This window comes from Pinus tabuliformis, chromosome 7, assembly GCF_031772625.1.
Source record: "Pinus tabuliformis cultivar Carrire ecotype Pingquan chromosome 7, CPIR1, whole genome shotgun sequence".
Lineage (NCBI taxonomy): Eukaryota > Viridiplantae > Streptophyta > Pinopsida > Pinales > Pinaceae > Pinus > Pinus tabuliformis.
The window spans coordinates 242584882-242599125 of NC_142293.1; the positions used below are offsets into that span (position 1 = coordinate 242584882).

The following is a 14244-nucleotide window of genomic DNA, read 5'->3' on the forward strand; positions in this document are numbered from 1 at the left end:
GTGATGCTCCCAATTCCAGCAAAGGAAAGGAGAAAAATCAAGGCAACAATGGAAGAAATCCTGCTGCAAGAAGAAATATAGATAATGTCAAGGATGCTAGAAGTAATGGTTATCATCAAAGGAACTCAAGACAGAAAGACTTCAAAAGTACATCAAGGAAATCTCCATCTCCCAGGTACCAAAGTTTATTTCTTGGTTATTGTTATTCTTGTACAAACTTTGGTCACATGGCAAAAGATTGTAAAGCACACCATAAAGATAGATATTATGGTCTCCAACAATCTCCAAGGGACAATTTTGCAAGAAGAAATCATGAATTCTTATTCATGAATAATGTAGAATGCTTCAAGTGTCATAACATTGGTCATATGGCACGTGATTGTAACTTAACTTGGGCTCTTACACATACTAGAACCATGCAAAAGAAGAAAGTTACACAAGTATGGAGAAGGAAGCAAATACAATCTGAAAGTCTCTTGAACTCTCCAGTCAAAAACACATGTTGTTGACTTGACCTTCGACAATCTGAGCATTTCATGGGAAGACTCTGCCAAAAGAGATGATGCATACAGTTAGGGGGAGTCTATGGATCTTGATCATTATTGTAGAAGCTATTAGTGAAAGGGGCCTTATGAAATCCTTATTGAGCTATATTAACAATCATTCTTTGATAAAGATCATTTCTCAAGAGTACTCCACTGAAGAACATGATCCTATAACCATTCTTTGCATAGTTGTTGAAGATGCTTTCCACTTAATCACTAAGTAGTATTTGGAGTAACAAAGAAGGTCATATAATACTAGAGAAATGGGAAAAATAACTATGGTGCTGATATTACAGATGTTAAATGTCTCGACTTAGGGATTTGATGTGAGAACAGGAAGATTATGGACACAAATAGAGGCAACCTTCAAACAAATAGTTACATCTGAAATTGAGCATGAAGAAAGAGCAGTTGGCAACATCTAATCAAAATTGAAGCATTGCAAAAAGATGCAAATCAGCAAAAAGAATTTGGAAGACTGTCACAGATTGGATATAAAAATCAACTAGTGGAGATAACTTGCAGAAATCTTTACAACTTAAGTTGATACTGGTCACTTAGAAAATATAGCAACAGTGAGGCACAACCTCTCACCATTTCATCCAAATGCAATGATGTTGAATATTGGATGGCAGTGACTTAAGGAGAAGCACAAAGACACAAAGGAACTCGGATCTGAAGAAAGATAGCAAGAAAGACAATTTCAATGGCATTTTCTCTTGATTCAGACTATGAAGGCCTCTCAATTCTGACTGTGGAGACAACAAAATATGGATTGAAGCATAAAAACCTGGACTTGAACACTTGGTGTGTGGCTATTTGCAATCTGTTTGAAAGCATTGAAGTAGAGCATCTTTAAGCATTGTTGAAGCCATGATAAATTAGTTCTGGGACATGAAGAGGGGATAATGTGCTAATTAGTGATAAAGCATCAATCATTCTATCTTGAGTAAAAAGAAGAGCACTATGACAGGGGGAGTAACAGACAAATGAATATCTATTATTCATGAAGAAGTAACAGTGCGATAGGGGGAGTCCTTGTGCACTCCTTTGCCATTGATGTCAAAGGGGGAGAGAAGAAGAATATTGCCATCAATAACAAAGGGGGAGATTGTTAACCTAGGTTGTCATTGATGTCAATATGGCAATATTCTGGACAAGTAAATGATGATATGAAGCCAAGTAGAGCAGATCCATGAAGCAACAGGAGTATGTCAATATGGCAATATTCTAGGAGCAAAGAAACCAAAGGAGAAACTAGAGGAAAGCCAAGACAGTCAAGCCATTGGAGAGACTATCGGAGGCGGAGGAATTCATCAAAAGAGGAGTTAACGCATCAGAGGAGTATTGCAGAATATCAAAGCAGAACAGAGCTATTGGAGGAGCATAAACAGAGCTATCAGAGCGGAAGATTGAGGAGGAGTAATGTTGGAGGAGCCATATCAGGAGTAATATATGCCAAAGAAGAACTATCGGAATCCAAAGGAAGACCGATCAGAGGAGCATAGAGGAAGAGCGGAAGAGTACAAAGAGCGGAGGATAAGGCGGAGCAGTATATAATATAAACATAGTTAAAGGAGCGGAGCAATATATACTATCGGAGGTAGAGAGTATATATATTGGAGAAATCATATCGGCGGGTTCTATTATGTGCCACTACCCGAAACCCCCAACTATGATATACATGTGCGGACCCGACGATATATATGTCCAGGTGTATAAACAGTTGAAGTCCAGATAAGTGTTTCGAAGCGGGATTTTCAGTGTATTTCATATGTATCCTTGTATTCCGGCTCTAAGCCTTGCCACATTAAAATATACGATTGCAATATATATATATATATATATATTGCGATACGTATGCGGACCCGCTGCAACATTATAAAATGCCCTATTGATATATCACATTCACGGTAATCGCAAGTTATAAAGGGTTGTTACCAGTGTTGTTAAAATCGCGATAAAATCGCGATTTTATCGTAAAAGCGCGATTTTTTCATTTAGCCGATTCAAATCGCGATTTTTTACATAAAAATCGCCACCTTTTTTTTATAACGATTTTTATCGAAAAAATCGCGATTTTTTCAATAAAAATCGTGGAGGGCGCGGGCAGCGGGGTTTTATATGGGAAAATCGATTTTTTTTTAATTCATTCAGCAGTCTGCGCGGAGGAGGAGGAGAAGAAGTGAGGGAGAGGGTTGCCGTCGGTTGTGGGAGCGAATCGAAGCGATTTTAGGAGGAATCCAAGCCAAGATCGCCAATTTGTCCATAAACCAGGTATGTAGATTAATTTTTTTTTGTTTTGGTTCTATAAAAACTTTGTTTTTCATTGTTTTTAAAGAATTTTTGGAAATTTTTCATTGATTTGGGATGGGTTATTTGTTATGACTATGAGAACCAATTTTTTATTTTTATTTTCTCATTTTCTTTAAACATTGTTTATTTTTTTTGATTTTTCATTGTTTTTTGGCATTTGGTTGGGTAACTTGGGTTTAGAAATTGGGATTTTGGAAATAATTAGCTTGTAATTTTGCAAATGCTAAATTGTAATTTGTATTTACTATTATCATTTATGTAATCCTAAATTCCTATTTCCTAATCCTTATTTTTCCATAGGTTTGCAAATTCAAAATTCAAAAACAAACATGCCAAGGAAATTGGATCCTTTCTGGGAATATGGTGACCCTAAAACTCCGAATGATAGACAAAACTTGTATTGCAAGTTGTGTGGAAAGGAAATATTCGGGGGGGTGTACAGGTTGAAGTTCCACCTTGCACAAATCCCTGGACGTGATGTGGGGCCCTGTCTAAAGACAAATGCTGAAATTATCCAAAAAGCCATGAGAGCATTGGGAGAATTAGAGCACACTAGAGACGCCAAAGAAGAACTCAAAAGGCAACTAAAAAGGTCAGCTGAAGGAAGTGGGCCAAGTGGCACAAGTTCTACTGCAGCGTCAGTCAATCCGGTAGCTGCATCATCATATTTTGTTCCTCGAACCACACCTGGTTCACAACCAACTATTGGTTCAATGCTAAAAAGAACTGAAAAAGAAAAAGCTGACAAGTTGATGACAAAATTTCTCCTCTGGAGTGATATTCCTTTCAGCATTATAAGGAATAATCCATTTTTCCAACTTACTGTTGATGCTATTGCCAGTGTTGGCCCGGGGTACAAACTCCCTTCTCTTCATGATTTCAGAGGCCAGCTTCTTCAAGATGAAAAGCGTGACTGCACCCAAAGATTGGAGGATTTTAGGGCATCATGGGCACAAACAGGATGCACTGTTATGTCAGATGGTTGGACTGACCAAAAGGGGAGAACCCTTATAAACTTCTTGGTTAGTTGTCCCTTGGGGACTATGTTTATCAAATCTGTTGATGCAACTCATCAAATCAAAGATGCAAAAACTTTATGTGATTTGCTGGATGTGTTTATTTTGGAGGTGGGTGCAGAAAATGTTGTCCAAGTCATAACGGACAATGCTGCAAATTATGTTGCTGCTGGTAGAATGCTTATGGACAGGCATCCTACTTTATTTTGGACACCTTGTGCTGCCCATTGTATTGATTTGATGTTAGAGGACATTGGGAAAATTCCCTTTGTCAAAGAGGTTGTTGACTCATCAAAAAACATCACAAAATTTATTTACAATCACACATCTGTGCTTAGCTTGATGAGAAAATGCACCAACAACAAAGAGTTGGTGTGCCCCGCCATTACACGGTTTGCGACGAGTTTCATATCTCTTCAATCCCTCTTGAATTCTATGTGGGATTTGAAGAGAATGTTTCTTTCAGAGGAGTGGCGTGCTTCGTCAATGAGCCGCAAACCAGAAGGAGAGGCCGTCTGCAGACTAGTTTCATACCAGGAAGACTTCTGGGCGGGAGTGCAGGAGGTGTGCGCTGTTACAGAACCTTTGGTAAAGGTTCTTCGGTTGGTTGATGCTGAGAAGCCCGCAATGGGCTATTTGTATGAAGCCATGGATAGGGCCAAAGAAGCCATTCGGTCCTACTATGATGACAAGGGAGATGATGGGTTCCAGAGACAACTCCTTCTATGGAACGTCATTGATGAGCGATGGAACAACACACTCCATCGTCCCATTCATGCTGCTGGCCTTTTCCTGAACCCTGCATTTTCTTATGCATGTGGGTTTAATTTTGATGTTGAGGTCGTGGAAGGATTATTAACCTGTGTCCAGAAGATGGTGAGAACTCCAGAAGAACGTATGGAGGTCTCTAGACAAATTGAGCAATATAAGTTGTCAGCTGGCACATTTGGCTTTGAGATGGCTGTCATTGATAGGACGGTTAAAATGCCAGGTATTTTTTAGTTTGTAGTATGTACTTTGTAACTTTGTTTCAAATTTCATTGTTTCTTCAAATTCCATTTTTTTCTTATGTTTATTTAAAATTTTCTTTGTAATTTTGTTGTAGACGCATGGTGGAAGATGTATGGTGGCAGAGTACCCCTTTTGCAAAATCTTGCCGTGCGCATCCTCAGCCAAACATGCAGCTCCTCGGGATGTGAGCGCAATTGGAGTGTATTTGAAAAAATACACAACAAGAAGCGCAATAGGTTAACACTTAAACATTTAAAATATTGCAAATTTCCAAATAAATTTTTGAATTCATTAAAGTTTTAAACAATATTTTTTTTATAATATTAATTATTAATTTATTATTTCATGAACTTTGTACAGGTTGGAGTCCCATAGACTTAATGACATGGTCTATGTCTACTACAATCTTCGATTGTGGGTGAAACAACTAGAGAAGACACCTGATACGGAAGCCATCTCATTGGATGGGATTGACACCACTGCTGAATGGAGGGTTGAGACCGAGAGGCCTCTCATGGATCCCACTGAGGATTGGTTAGTGCAGGATGAGGGGGAGGAGGAGGGGGAGGAGGAGGAGGAGCAGGAGCAGGAGGAGGAGGAGTTGGAGGAGCAGGAGGAGGAGGTGACACCGCCTACCCGGGCTACCACTACCACCAGTAGAGGACGTGGTCTCCGTCCACCTCAGCCTCCTGTAGCTGCTACTACTAGTTCTTCAGCTTCTAGAGCACGTCAGACTCCACTGCCATTTCCACCACCACAGGCACCAGCTTCTACATCTAGAGGGAAAGAGAAAGTTGTGCCATTTTCTCGCAAGAGGGGCAGAGGAAATCAATAGGATTAGACTTTCATTTTATTGTATATGACATTATGACATGATGAGATACATTATCATATTTTTTGTTGATATTTTGAGGCTGAGTTGGACTTGGGACTCAGGACTTACTATTCAGGACATGATTCAATGTTATGTGTGATTTTAGCGCTAGAAATGATATTAAACATCTTATATATTAGTTTTTTTATCATATTTATGTGTCAATGTATTTATTTTATGTTGTAGATGGTTTAGATATTAAAAAAATTGAAAAAAATTGAAAAAAAATGAATATTTTTGTGCCAAACGATTTTTTCCCGATTTTAACGATTTTTTCCGCTTTTTTCCCGGCGCCGATTAAATCCCGATCGCGATGTGTGCAACACTGGTTGTTACCCCCGAAAGCATCGATTGTGATATATGTTGCAGACCCGATGGTCCTATTGTAACACACCTTAATGCTATATCGTGTCCGCCATGTCGGAAGTTATCCATTGCAAGTTATAAAGGGATGGCGCTATAAACTATGATTGCAATTACACACGGACTCGAAGGGTTTATCAACTATAGCTTAATATCATATTGCATCCGCAGTAATCGCAAGTCTTAAAGGGATGGCGCTACAATCTGTCGATTGCGATAACGTTGTGGAGGAGCGGACCCGATGAAGTTATAGATGCGGGGGTAATGCATTTGAAGTCTGGCCTTAAGCGTTCGGTCGGGTTTTTCCATGTATTCCAATAAATGTATTGGCCAGGGTTCTTAAGGCCAAATGCATAAATAAATGCTTCTAATAGTTCAGTGGGCCTGAACGATTGCCATTGCAATTGCGATTGTGACGTGGCATGTGGGGCCTCCCTGTTGGTACAATCTCTCTGTAAATAATAAAGTCCAGTGTATGCATATTATTATTGAAAAAAGGGACCTCTCTGATATTTTTTAATAAGCATCATTTCTATTGTAATTCGGCCCCTCTTCCTCTTGAACGTGTCCTGTGAAGCACTGGTTAATTCGAATAGGCAGAGGAAGCTAAAGCGACCAAAGGATCGGGAAGCCGAAGAAGCAAGCGAGTGCAGAGGAAACTACAGCGATCGAGGAGGGAAGCCAAAAGGTCGAACGAGCATTGAGGAAACAGAAACTCAAGCGAGCAAGGAGGAAGCCAAAAGGTTAGGCGCATCAGGCATATAAAAACAGAGAACAAGGAAAGTTTAAGGTTGTTGAAAAACTAGAAGAAACAGAGGCAGTCGTAGGTCCAGCAGAACAGAACAGGGCCGAAGGTCCAACAGGACAAGAGGCATTCGAAGGACGAGCATCTCTGTTGATCATGTTACCCTGTGAAAGACTCAGACCTATGATGAATTAATCAGGTACACAATGCAGTCTGAAGAACTATTCTGTGATGTAATAAATAAAGTTTTATCTGACATTGTTTGAAGGGAGAAGTAGCCAGCAGAGAAGCAGTCATGTTGAAGCATTTACTGTGACAATTAGAACAGATGCTTGAACAGAAAGTTGGTTCTTGTGCAGAGCTTAGTGTAGCTAATAGTAGACTCACTAAAGCTGTGTGGAGACATTATCAGAGATCATGAAGGCTATTGTAGACTCTGTGTGGACAGTATGAAGAGTTGTAAAGACTCCTTCATAAGAAGACTGGTTGCCATTGATGTTGTAGCATGGAGACTACAGTGAAGCTGTAAACAGACAAAACTCAGTAAAGAAGAGTTCTGAGAGCAGAACATTACTATCAAACATGCCTTGACAAGATTGGGTCAGAGCTCTTGGGATTGGTGCCTTAGAAGTTGGAAGGATTGGAGTCCTTGGGAGTTGGTACTCCTAAGTCCTTGGGATTGGTGCCTCAAGAACTGGAAGGATTGGTGTCGTGGGAGTTGGTGCTCCTAAGTCCAAGGTTGGTGCCTTGACAAAACAGAGTTGGTGCTCTAAAGGTTGTAGCCTCACAAAAGTCCAAGTTGGTGCTTGGCAACAGATTGGAACTATATATATATATTGTATCTATTTTACTGCAAAGATGATATTAATAAAAGCATTTATTCTTGTTGTTCATCTCGTGTTCTGAATGTAAATGTTTCAACTGGTAAAATAATAGATGAAAAATAAATATTGATTCACCCCCTGTTAAAATTGGCAACTAGGGCCAAACTTCATGTGGGTCATCTTATTCATGGCTGATAATATTTTTATTAGATTCCTCTCGTCGAGAAGTGTAAAATTGATACAAAGATCATCTGATTCCGATAAGTATTCATGGAGATATGAATTTATTTTGATTATGGAATTATTATCACGCCGACCTACAACTCATGTAGGCTCAAAAGCCCAACAGTCGCATCTATTCAAACATCAACAGTTGTGTATAAATACATGAGGACTTTTCCTCATTTGCACTCACTAAACTCATCACATCTCTTTCTCTACTGCGCAGAAAAGAGTCTCTTCTCTACTGCACAAAAAAGAGTCTCTCCCTCACACATGCGAAGCCGGAAGCTGCTGAAACTAAAGCTGCAACTGCAAAAGCAAAGTTTGACCTGCGTGGACCAAAAGATCTCCTCATCTGAACTGCATTGTAGGTTCATATGGACCTCCTCTGAAAGCCGCAACTTTTGGTGATGGAATCAAGTCAATCTGATGGACAGTTTGCAAGATATCCACTGCCCTAGTTTGAAGGACGCTGCTGAAACTGAAGCTACGACTGCAGAAGTAAAGTTTGACCTACGTTGACCAGAAGATCTCCTCATCTGAACAGCGTTGTAGGTTCATCTAAACCTCCTCTGGAAGCCGCAACTTTTGGTGGTGGAATCAATCCGATCTGACGGTCGGTTTGTGAGATATTGTCTGCCCTAGTTTGATGATGAAGTCGCTAATGCTAATGCTGCTAATCTAGAGTTTGCTACTGCTGATATAAATCAGATTTATTGTACTATTTCTCTTTGCTGAATTATTGAAGATAAAAGAAGATTTGATCAAAGGGTTTCCCCACACATTGTGGGGTTTGTCCTTGGCTAGCCGCCATATCTTGTGTCTCTTGTCTTGGCTTGTTTTATGTTGATCATTTAAAGTTCTATCTGCACTTTACTTTATGTACATGTGATTGCTAATCTGTGGAATATAATAAGAAAAAGAAGTAAACTATTATAAGCATAGAACTTACCATAACTTAACATGGTATCGGAGTTGAGGTGAAGACAAAGCCCGAGCAAGAGCAAGAGCAATCACCGAAGAGAAGATTGGCAAGGATATCCTAAAAGAACTATGGGGTCCTCAACACTCTTTCCTGCCGAAGACAAGCTCCGTGAGAAGCTGACTATCACGAATGGAAGATGTCTATCTATCTAACCCTTGACGATCAAGGAGTGTTGGATCATGTAAGAGGCAATATTGTTGAGCCTCCATCAAATGCATCTGCTGCTGCCTGGAACAAATGGAAAAATGGAGAAGTAAAAACAAAGAAGATCATCCGAGACTCTATCGACAAGCACTTGGTGGCCTACATCTCTGAACTGGACACCTCCAAGGAAATCTACAATAGACTTGTGAGTTTATTTAAAGTCAATGATACAAATCAAGTTTTGTTTCTTAGAAATAAACTGAGGGAAATCAAGAAGGGTAAAGATGAGAGTATACAAGCATACTTCTAAAGAATCACCAAGATCAAGAACGATCTCCTATCTATTGGGGAGACTATTACTGACAAAGAAATGGCACTCACTACTCTTGGAGGATTATCATCCGAATGGTACGTGTTCAGGACTACTCTTCTGAACAATAGTATAATTCCTGGTTTCGAGGAATTAATGGCTAGATGCATTCAAGAAGAAACAAGGGTAGAAGAGCAAAAAATGCCCATGCCTAAAGGTCCTCCTGCTGCCTTTTCTTCTCATGCTAAGAAAATAAATAATTTTGGGACTAAATCAAAAGGAAAGGCTGGACCTAAGGGTGGAAGAAAAGGACAATGTTACATCTGTGATAAAGCAGGTCACTATGCAAGGGAGTGCCCTGATAGAAAGGACTCACACCAGGACGATGATCAAAATCCCTCTGATGGCAATCAAAGGAATGACAAATTCAATATCAAAGGTAAGAGGAGAGTTGGGAATCAAGGAAGAGGACAACCATTCAAGAAGGCTAGAAATTCTAGGATGTATTAAATGCACCTGACCTCAAAAAGAACATGGTGTCCATCTCAGCAATGGAAGACAAAGGCTACAAGGTAACCTTCAACAATGGCAAGGTACATATATGGAAAATTAATGTTAAAGATGCGTTTACTCTTGGGTTTCATGTTGATTCATTATATCAGGTTGATGGAAGTCCGCTAGGTGTCATGTCTTATGACACATCTTTTCAGTCCGAACTTTGGCATCGAAGGTTTGCCCACCTTCATTATAAAGCTCTACCTGATGTAAGACAAATGGTGATAGGGATGCCCGAATTCCGAGTAGAGAAAGAAGGTGTATGTGCCAAAGGAAAGCTCAAAAGGGGACCATTTCCCTCAAGCCAAAGCAAGACCTCTGATATATTACAGTTTCTTCACTCAGGCATGCCTGAGGCTAGCATTAAGAGGGAGACTACTACTCCACATACTCCTGAGCAGAGAATGGTGTGGCGGAAAGGAAGAACTATACGATTGTGAAAGCTGTCCAGAGACTTCCGAAGTTTCTATGGGTAGATGATGTATGTAATATCCCTTATCAAGAATATACCTCAAACACAAGCAAACTCCAACCAGAGATGGACTGGGAGGGCATTTACCAGATATGTCACCTCTAAAAAGAGGATGAGATCCGGAGGCTACCTAGCCCTTTCCAGACTCTGTCTAAGAGTATAATAAAAACACACAAGTGGTATAATAGCCGAGAATGCTCAAAGAGATACAAATAACAATGATACGATATATATCAAATAAACCATAAGCAGATACACAATAAATGCAGAGAAAATGCTAAGAAATTTTATTATACTGAGTAATAAAATGAGTACAGGAGGTGATCAGGAAGATGGCACCTCTATTTGCACTAGGCAAGTGAAGAAATACACTCAGAATAGTGAAGGAATGGCCCCTCTCTAATCTGCGTCCAAGCTGCGGGGAAACTGTTGTGCTTTTGGTGCTGCTAGAAATCAAATGAGGATTTGGAGCTGCTGCCCTCCTCAGAAAAGGTTGAAACTCTGGAATCGGACTCTACTCAAGAAACCCAGAAAAACCCAGAAAGCTCTCCTAAAATGGCCGACCCCCGAAAATCACCCCCTTAGGGTTCTGCGCAGTCTCTCAGTGCTTTGCGCTGCCAATGAATGCAACCCTCCATAAATATGCCTGAAACCCCTGCCAAAAACTCTCCAGCTGCAAGGGTTGATCCCTTGCTCTACCTCCTAGCACCAAACTAGAACTACGTCCCTCTCTCAGTGCTGCGCAGTCCTCCAAAAGGCTGATAAACTGCTACTGAAATGCTGAAGTATCTACTGCTGAAACGCCAATGGAAATACCTTGCCCGAGCAGGCACTCAAAGTCCCCCGGGGCTAAGGGTGAGATCTCTGAACGGAGACACTCAATGCACTAAATAGTGCTGCAGACTAGCTCAATAGTCAGCATGCTCTAAGTCGACATGACTATCACAAATGCTCATACCTGAATGATCAAAATGAAGGGGTTCCTTTCTTATTTATAGCCTTTGCCTCTCTCAATCCCAAGGCTCACCTCCTCCTGCGTGATTCCCCTCTTGCCACATGTGTCTTCCCTCCTGCGCAGTCCCTCCATGTGTCTGCGTGGGCTCCATTTTTGCGTCCCCCTTTGGCCCCCTTGGCTCCCCTTTTAAGTCACAACGTTGTACTACTAAGAAGTGACCTTTTATTCTAAAAGTGAGGTATGTCCCCCTTTCTCACTTTTTTTATTTAAAAATAACTATAGAAGGCAAAATCTGGACAAAATCGAATATTCCAATTAGCCATGGCTAATTAGGAATATTACAATGTAACAATGCCTGATGTGGAGGAACCCATATCCACCTGAGCCTTCCTCTTCTAGGAAGAGGCCTTCATGACTTAGGGGGATACTTGATGATGCTGAAGGACATGCTACACCCCGAGGAACCTTCCGTGAAAGTAAGAAACCTAACAGGAATCAGGGATACCTGACCATCATGAGCACGATCATACAAAATGAGCCTTCATCATTCTCAGATGCCGTCAAGCATCAAATATGGAAGGATTCTATGACCTAAGAACATGAGTTTGTTATGAAGAATGATGTTTGGGAAGTAGTTCCCAGACCCTCGGACGTGAAAGTTGTCACTTCTAAATGGCTTTACAAGATAAAGCATTCAGCAAATGGAAGTACGGAAAAGTATAAGGCTCGTTTTGTTGCTCGTGGCTTCTCCCAGAAGGAAGGTATAGACTATGATGAGATATTTGCACTTGTTGCCAAATATACGACCATCTGCTCGATCATAGCCCTTGCGGCTTCACAAGGATGGAACCTACATCAGATGGATGTCAAGACCGCATTCTTGGACGGTTCGATCAAAGAAGAGGTCTATGTGGAGCAACCCGAAGGATTTGAAATTTATGATTGAAAATCTCATGTATGTAGGTTGAAGAAGGTTGTCTATGGGCTGAAGCAAGCACCCCGAGCATGGTATGAGAGGGGATCAATAGCTACTTGATGACGCTGGGATTCACTAGGAGTGAAACAGATCCTAACCTTTACCTTAAGGTTGAAGATGACAAGCCTCTCATACTGGTGTTGTATGTGGATGACCTATTTCTAACAGGTGCATACCCTCTCATTCACAAATGTAAGAGGGAGTTGGCTTCTGAATTTGAAATGAAGAACCAAGGACTTGAAGTGTGGCAGAAGTCAGGGGAAATTTTCCTATCTCAAGGAAAGTATGTGGTAAAGATACTGGAAAGATTCGGTATGATGGACTGCAAGCCTGTGACTACCTCGAGGATCTTAACTTTTAGAAGTTATATGGTAGTGATGTCGGACCAGATTTGGAAATGCCTCTGAGTTTCATAAACTCATTCGCATTGATGTTCTTGGTGAACCTCCGTCCGAACGTATGTTTTGCAGTTAGCATTGTGAGCTCATATTTGGTTGAGCCTCACTAGATTGATGCCAAGAATCTTCTGAGATATCTTCATGGCACAATTACTAATGGGTTAAGATACATTGCCGGAGATGTGAGACTACTTGGATATACTGATGCTGATTAGGCAGGCAGTGTGGTGGACCATAAGAGCACTTCTAGGTGTTGTTTCACCTTGGGATCTGCTTCGATATCCTAGATGAGCAAGAAGCAGAAGTAAGTGGCTTTGAGCACCGTCGAAGCAGAGTATATTGCTGCTAGCATGGCCTCATGTGAGGCGGTCTAGTTGCGAAAGCTCTTCAGTGAGTTGTTTGGATTTACATTGGATACGACCGTGATCCTATGTGACAACCAAAGGTGGGATTCGATTACTGAGGAATCCCGTATTCGTCGATTGCTCTAGCAGATAGACATCATCTAGGATATGGTAAGTCGATGAGCAAGGAGGCTCCATCACATTAAGATGATGTACAGGTCGATACACCTTGTCAAAGCCCTGAGGAAAGATCTGATCTGTGATTTTCCAAAACGACTTGGAATCGTCAAGAAACCCTTGTACAAGGGTCTGCATGTTGCATACATTGAGCTCTGGGAGCTCTAAGGTTTTGCGGTTCTTACTGGAGCGACATACGACCACAGGGTGACTCACCCTCCCTTGGTAGCGCACTGGAACAAGATGATTCACTCTCTTGTGGGACAAGATGATTCGCTCTCTTGTGGAACAGGATGATTTGCTCTCCTGGACAGCAGGATTGATGTGTTCTCCTGTGAGGCCTGGATTGATGTGTTCTCCATGGCGATTGTAGCAGGATTGATGTGTTCTCCTGTGAGGCCTGGATTGATGTGTTCTCCGTGGCGATTGTAGTAGGATTGATGTGTTCTCCTGTGAGGCTTGGATTAATGTGTTCTCCATGGCAGCTTGGATTGATGTGTTCTCCATGGCAGTTGTAGTAGGATTGATGTGTTCTCCTGTGAGGACAGGATTGATTAGTTCTCCTGTCGAGGCATCCTACCCATGCAGTCTGGGACTCATGGGAAGTACCTCTCATCTGATCAATGAGTAGGGAAATGAAGTTAGGCACCATAATAGTACCGATGGATGCATCGGTATCTATCGTACTCCCTATGCTAGGATGACCTCCATTGATTTGGGATCAATGATATTGGTTTGGGACTAGTGGTAGGAATGGTACATTCTATGACACTGACTTTGGGTCAGTTGTTACTGGTCTGGGACCAGTGGTACGCACTCTGAGACTGACTTTGACTTAGTGGAGGATGTTACTGATCTGGGACTAGTGGTAGGAGTTGTACTTACTATGACGCTGACTTTGGGTCGGTTGACACTGGTCTGGGACCAGTGGTATATACTCTGAGACTAACTTTGAGTCAGTATGATACATCCTCAATCATTTCTTCTTCTTCATAATTCGGACAAAAGCAGA

The 14244-nt window shown here is 41.1% G+C and overlaps 2 protein-coding genes across 4 annotated transcripts in view; one reads left to right on the forward strand and one right to left on the reverse strand.

The window, feature by feature from the left end:
* Positions 1 to 14244, reverse strand: part of LOC149246764 (uncharacterized) — a 341537-nt gene that overhangs the window by 73162 nt on the left and 254131 nt on the right. The gene's annotated exons all lie outside the window — the stretch shown is intronic.
* On the forward strand, positions 4860 to 5884 carry LOC149246765 (uncharacterized). Its single transcript, XM_089455749.1, has 2 exons — positions 4860 to 5124; positions 5249 to 5884. The coding sequence occupies exons 1-2, from the start codon at positions 4997 to 4999 to the stop codon at positions 5721 to 5723; spliced, it is 603 nt and encodes a 200-aa protein (XP_089311875.1). The 5' UTR covers positions 4860 to 4996; the 3' UTR covers positions 5724 to 5884.

Bases quoted from the DNA above. Each gene is read 5' to 3' on its own strand.
- LOC149246765 (XM_089455749.1), top strand. From the start codon at position 4,997: ATGTATGGTGGCAGAGTACCCCTTTTGCAAAATCTTGCCGTGCGCATC. The intron at 5,125-5,248 runs GTTAACACTTAA...AACTTTGTACAG, and splicing joins CACAACAAGAAGCGCAATAG to GTTGGAGTCCCATAGACTTA.